Raw genomic sequence first — 6,768 nt, 5'->3', positions numbered from 1 at the left:
TCACTGTGCACTGCCTCAAGGCCATATCATGAGCAGGCCCTGTGATAAAGAGCTAGGCGGGGGTGATGTGTGCTGGGGGGGGACAGACCGTCAGACTGGCCGGGCAGGCTTCACCTGGAGTCTTCCTCTGTCTACCCTGTCTGTCTCTTTCAGTGTACTTATAGCGGCTGCCGACCTGTCCTTTCCCAGAGGGCTTTGTGAAAGGACAGAAATGTGATGCTGCTACTCAGACATAAGTTGCGGTGGAGTCTGTCTGCGGTAGCCATGTTGTATCTCCCCCTCCCACTCCTCTCCACCTCCTCCTATTTTACCTGAGCAGAGAGACTCCAGGCGCCAGGCGCGGTGTAACTGCAGTCTCAGGTATGCTAGGCGGACGTTGCAGTCAATTCCCAGGGCTTCACCTGCACCTGAGACTGAGTGATGTGGGCACCATAATCAGCTAGGGACAGCGGTGGCCCGGGGTGGGACCAGGGATGGCCATGGCCCCCCTGATACAATTGCTGATCCTCCCCCAGTGCCCCCTGACAAAAATAATTGAAGACTGAAATTACTGTCTTTAGGGCTGTGGCACGCTCTTTTTTTTAAGGTAGTGCTAAGACATTGGTAGCTTGGGAAAGAAGACAACCTAAGGCATCTATTGGTACCAATCATGTCATACTACCTTGTCAGGAAAGGGGCTAAATAAGGCTCCAAATTTAGGCGAGGGAAAAACTGGCATGGTGATTTTCAAAGGGTTCCCTTGAACTAAAAATGGGTGCTATGGGTACCCATACACAACTGTACCAGTATTAGTCTATGCTCATCAGATAACCAGTAATGTTAAAGGGGAACTAAAGGGGAATTTCAATAGTTATTTCCATGGCCTCTACGTTCTATCAATATTTGTGAACATGAGTTGCAGATATTTTGTATATTTTATGTCAAGAAGTTGTTTTTTTAAATTTTAGAAATCAGTCGATTGATCAATTAACCGCAAAAAATAAATGCAGATTAATTGGTGATAAAAAATAATTGTTAGTGCCAGCCTTATAAGCATAAATAAGCATGTAACACTAATTTCTTCTGTCATTACTTCAATTGAAAAGTCATTAGGAATGTTACTAAATTTGTTCTAATTTGTGATCTTCTGTTTTAAATGTTTTTTATGCCTAAAAGCTGCAGTTTTAAGCATGCATGTCTACGTCTAACTGCAATGAGCCTATTTAAACACAGTGGCATTTACTTCCTGCACTTTCTCTCCATGTCTTGTTCCTCTTTCTTCCGAATGTTGTGGCATTGTCATGTGTAAAGGCTTAGGATGATTACAAAATAATTTGAAAATAGAATAAGTACGTAGAGCCTAAGTTGAGGTTTGCACCATCTGTCAACATATGACAGCGGCAGAGCAATTTTCATTGTGGTGCGAGTGGTTTTGTGGTCAATGTGCGCTCTCATTTATCTAAAATACATCCTAAGCTGTGGCTGCCGCTTCATTATTTGAGCAGGCCACATGGGTTACAATGTGCATTTGTTCCTAAATGAAAAATCTTTGCTGAAATTTGACTGACTTGCATGCATATGTTTTGAGGAAAAAGGGACTGCAAGAGGCTTTTGTGGTGGTGTGGGAGAGAGAGTGTGTGTGTATGTGTGTGTCTGGGAGAGAGTGAAACATGCAGGGAGAAATTCAGAGGGGCAGAGAGAAATAGCTTTTCCCAAATATTTGCAAGTAATTTCAAAGCTTTGCTCCACCCTTTCAATGTCAAACCAGCTGCTATTGAAAACCATCCATGCTGAAAACAAGGAAACAACCAAACACGTGCAGTGCAGTAGCTCTAGGCGCTATACACTGATGAAGGTCTGCATCCTTTTTAAGTTGTCCTTATCCAAGAGGTAAAACAAAACGTAAACTTTTTAAGCCAGTGAATACCAAAGAATATTTGCTCCATTTATTTAACTTTGTTTTAAAGTTCACATCAAATCAAATTCATCTGAAAGTCTTTTACGCTTTTTTGCTCCTCACATCTTTAATTAAGGTGTCATGCTGTTAAAGTTTGACAATACAATAATGAAACAACAGTTTGGAGCCAATCCACTGACATAAGTGCATGTTGAATTTATCCAGAATCAGTCTGCACATTGCTATTGATAAAACTCATAATGGATAACAGTGTAAACAGTTTTACCTTTATGAAATTACAAAATTATTTGATTGACAGCATATAACATCCACCTATAAAAATTTCAATGACACCAAAAACATGTGGACTCAGGTACATTTAGCCTAAGTCTTACATATTTTCATGCACATCAAATATTTTATTGTCACATTTACATTATGACAAGTGAGTAAACTGTAGCCCAGGGATTTTTTGTACTTTGAATCATAAATAAGGCACCAGAGTGTATAAAAAATGCACTACATAGAGCTTGTTTTTCAGAGTGTTGTGCTAAGCCTCAAATGTATTTAAAAGTCCCTGCATACATGCAACCGATGTGACTGTGGACTGCTGCGACTGGATTTTCCTCTTGGTAAAGATGAGTGAGGGCAGCATATGTTGAAAGGCTGAAAACAGTCAAATCGCAGATTATTAATACTGGTAAATATAATTAATGTCTGTTTATTAACTTGCATTTTGCAGAAGTGGCCCCCAGGCAAAGCAAGGTCAGTGTCCCTACTGTAGCCTGTTGGTGGTCAGTTAGGCTACTGGTCATCCAGAATTATTTTACAGGTGCATTCAGGTAAAACACACATACCTGTAAGTCCTAAATATCAAGTACAGGAACTGTAATTCACACAAGAGTCACACTTTGTCTTTGGAATGCAGCGAGCAAGTCAGAAACCTCAGAATAATTTTATTTTGAAAAATACATCAAAAGCTAGACTACTTATATCCCAAGCTGATTTGAGAAAATGGGTCATGTATTCATTTCAAGTAAGTTAGACTGCTGTGATGCCCTCCACCACTGTATGAAGCTCACTGTATGCGTGTGTCAGTGCTGTCTGAGTGGTGACTGTGGGATATTTACCGTGGCTGCATGCACATTAATGTAAAACACATGTAGTTTACTTGTAATAAAATGTGCTGCATATAAAGGCTTTACCCTACCTTGCCGTGAGTGGCTGCTGCGCTCTCCTGCGCAGTCAACGCAATCTCTACCCGCTCGAGCAGCTCCAACGTCCCATCCCTGCGTCACACAGCCATTCATTAAACAGCAGCATCACAGCGGCAGCACAGCTAACGCTAACATGTCAGACAAGAAACAGACCGTGGACCTCGGCTTACTGGAGGAGGATGATGAGTTTGAAGAATTCCCAGCCGAGGGTAAATAATGTGAATAATATTTGAAGCCATGTTGCTCTTGTTTTCAGTTTATTTATATCTGTTACTGTTTTTCGCAGCTGGGCCCTGCAGCAGTGACTCAGCTAGCTTAGCCATGTTAGCGTTAGCTAGCAGATAGCTAACTTGCTGCCAATGCGAAACAGCCAGCTGAGTTAGCTAAATTTACCAAATTAGTTGCCTCGTGAAGCTGTATGTCCTTCAATGTCATAGCCATTGTGCCTTCACCACTTAACATTAACGTGTATTTGCCAGCGTGTGTACGTTAGCCATCTTGCTAACGTTAATGCGTGCCGCTACAAGCTACACAGCTTTAGCCGTTGAGGTAAACAGTTAGCTCAAGTGGACGCTCACAAGCAGTAACGTTAGCACCTATAATGTTCTTAACGTTTGTTTTGTCAGAGAGTTGATTGAGGATTGTCCTAGAGTACTTTTGTTTCTAATGCTGGTGATATCCTACTTTATAATTCCTAGATTGGACGGGGCTGGATGAAGATGAAGACGCTCATGTTTGGGAAGACAACTGGGATGATGACAACGTAGAGGATGATTTCTCAAATCAGCTCAGGTAATTCAATGAACACTCACACATTCACAATGTTCAGGTACACATCTTCATAGGCTGTCAGTGTGTGTAGTGCAACAGGTCAGGTAACCAAGATGCAAAGCCCAGTGGGTTTATCTTCTTAGATAGGGCACCAAGTCACAGGCCAAATCCTCTTGCAAAAATTCAGTACATGAGACAAACAGCTTTATGATTAGTTATTTGACATATACTAACTGAAACAAACAACAACCGGTATCCACAAATAAGTACATCCTTTTGTGACAGGCATGCCTTTCTTCTAGTTTGTTGCACTACAGTAATGAAATGATAATACCTTGATCCTTGAAAGATTTCCAAATTTCACTGTATGATTAGCCACTTTGGTTTTATGTGTTTACTAATATTAGTATAATAATAATAGTATTAATGTAAAACCAAGTGGACTGGTTTGAAATTATTGCTCTTTATATCTTACTTAAATCTGTGTTAACAAGAAATTAAACACACGTGAGTAAACAAAATATGCCCACATACAACTGCAGGTCATATGGGATCAAATGTGACAGATGAAATTGGTTTAAACAGATGGACACATTTTGACAAGAGCAGTTACAAGTGATTTCTGTCATTTATCAAACTCATGCCTGTGTGTTTCAAAGTACTTGATATCCAGCATCAAAACTATATTTTATGCATGCCTTTTATACATTTTATATGCAGTGAAATTAAAGGTATACTAATACAGTTTTACCTTTTGGAAGTCAATATAAATTTTGTAAATTTTCTGCTATAAAATAATAATCTGCACAGCAGTCAACATCTTAACACAGCTGTATTTATGATCTGTGGTCATGATTATTGTGTGTGTGTGTATATATGTGTGTGTATATATATATATATATATATATATATATATATATATTTATTTATTTATATATATGTATGTATATGTGTATATGTATATATATATACATGTATGTGTGTACTGTGTATACTAAATCATATATGTGTATATATACATACATATATATACATGTATGTGTGTACTGTGTATACTAAATCATATATGTGTATATATACATACACATACATACATATATATGTATATGTGTATATATGTATATATATGTGTGTGTGTGTGTGTGTGTGTATATATATATATAAAAATATATGTGTGTATATATAAAAATATATATGTGTGTGTATATATATATGTATGTATATATGTATGTATGTGTATATATAAACATATATGATTCAGTATACTCCTTGTTAAACAGGAATGAAATCCAGTGCTTATATTTTAAGGATGAAGGAAGGTTTTCTCTAATGTACAGCTTGAAGGTCAAGAGCTCGCAGCACCAAAAAGCCTGCTTAGGAAGCTACTTACTGCAGATGTGTTAATGCATCTTGCATTTTGAAAATAGCAGGAAGCCAAGTGTGCTCATATTCCCGGTTTCCTCACGTTGCTGCCATCTTGCAGCTCCTCCTTGACAGCTTATGTTGTTAATTGCACTTTGCCACTGCATGTTTCACTTGCATCTGAAATTGTGCCACAAACACCTTGCATTTCACATCAACGTTACCATCATCATCATAAGATCTGTCATGCTTACACTCACATTTGCTGGATAATCAATAACTGTTGATAGATAAGTGGCTGGTCTGTTTTTATTTGAGTACACTTTACACAGTAATATGCTATTGTTTTATTTAGGCCAATTATTATAGCCGTACTATTAAGTTGTTTCATAAAGATATTATTATTGTTAAAGGGCACTGCTGCCATATATACTATGTATATATGTAATCATCAAATCCATAGCTGCACGCATTATGCAATATTTATATATTTCTTCACTCCCATCTCTTAATGGTTCTCACAATCAATAGCAGAGGGTACTTATGCCTCAACCACCCACCTGTAATCATCTCTACTGACTTGATCTTTCTTTCCTTTTCCTCCCTGCAGAGCTGAGCTGGAAAAACATGGTTACAAGATGGAGACCTCTTAGCGGCTGACGAGGCCTTTCAGTGTTCGATGACATCAGATATGGACATTTATATTTGAATATTATCGGTTGACCCAGCACACCCCCAGGAGAGAGGATGTTAATTTGTTTCCTTTTTTTTTTGTAAAAAAATATTGATGGAAAAGTAAAAGTGTTTGGAGAAAACAGGTCTTTTGGATTGTTCTTACTTACCAACTGATACTGCAGATGTTTAGACGATGACATATATAGAAGGGTCACCACAGGTCCTTGAAATCATTGGAGGAAAAAATCATGCTCTTTAACATTTTTGAAAATAGACATAAATAGACATGGGTCATTGAAAGTGCTTGAATATGTACATTTTGTGCAAGAATAGAAGTTCTTTGTCTCTATCGCTCAACTTACACATGCTGTTTTGCTTTGCTGTGTCAGAGAAGGCAAGGAACACAGACTGGAAAGTCCTTGAACTTGAATTTTAAGGTGTGGGAACCCTGTTATAGATAATACACATGCTATAGTTTACACATTACTTTTGAGTTTATTTTACTTAATGTTTAATTAGATATACAGAATGCACTTGAACTGGTCTAATTGGATTGCATTTCTTTAGTATTCACAGGAACATTGCTGAAATTGAGGAAGTTATATTGGTAAATGAATACTTAATAACTGCCTTCACACCCCCAACAAAGACTACATTTAGCTGATGCTGGAATGATGATAGCCAGAAATCTATATTTGCATCCTTCCATTTCACCTCGTCCTTGGACAGCTCATACTCTTTCATGCATAAACTAAGTCCATCTTTGCAGTTATTAGTCTTTGTATAGAAGATGACTCGGGTTTGGCTAAAATATCTACAAATTACAGTCTTTGTAAGAGCTGTTGATTTTTTTAAGAAGCACATCTG

The 6,768-nt window shown here is 38.1% G+C and overlaps 1 protein-coding gene across 1 annotated transcript; it reads left to right on the top strand.

Annotated features, from left to right (window-relative positions):
• The first annotated feature begins 3,148 nt into the window (after positions 1-3,148).
• On the top strand, positions 3,149-6,045 carry sem1 (SEM1 26S proteasome subunit). Its single transcript, XM_033636322.2, has 3 exons — positions 3,149-3,302; positions 3,792-3,885; positions 5,837-6,045. Exons 1-3 carry the CDS (start codon positions 3,227-3,229, stop codon positions 5,877-5,879), a joined length of 213 nt encoding a protein of 70 aa, XP_033492213.2. The 5' UTR covers positions 3,149-3,226; the 3' UTR covers positions 5,880-6,045.
• The last annotated feature ends 723 nt before the right edge of the window (positions 6,046-6,768 follow it).

This window comes from Epinephelus lanceolatus, chromosome 16, assembly GCF_041903045.1.
Source record: "Epinephelus lanceolatus isolate andai-2023 chromosome 16, ASM4190304v1, whole genome shotgun sequence".
In the NCBI taxonomy this organism is placed as follows: Eukaryota; Metazoa; Chordata; class Actinopteri; order Perciformes; family Serranidae; genus Epinephelus; species Epinephelus lanceolatus.
The sequence above is the reverse complement of the archived record's forward strand: the minus strand, read 5'-3'. Positions and strand labels throughout refer to the sequence as shown.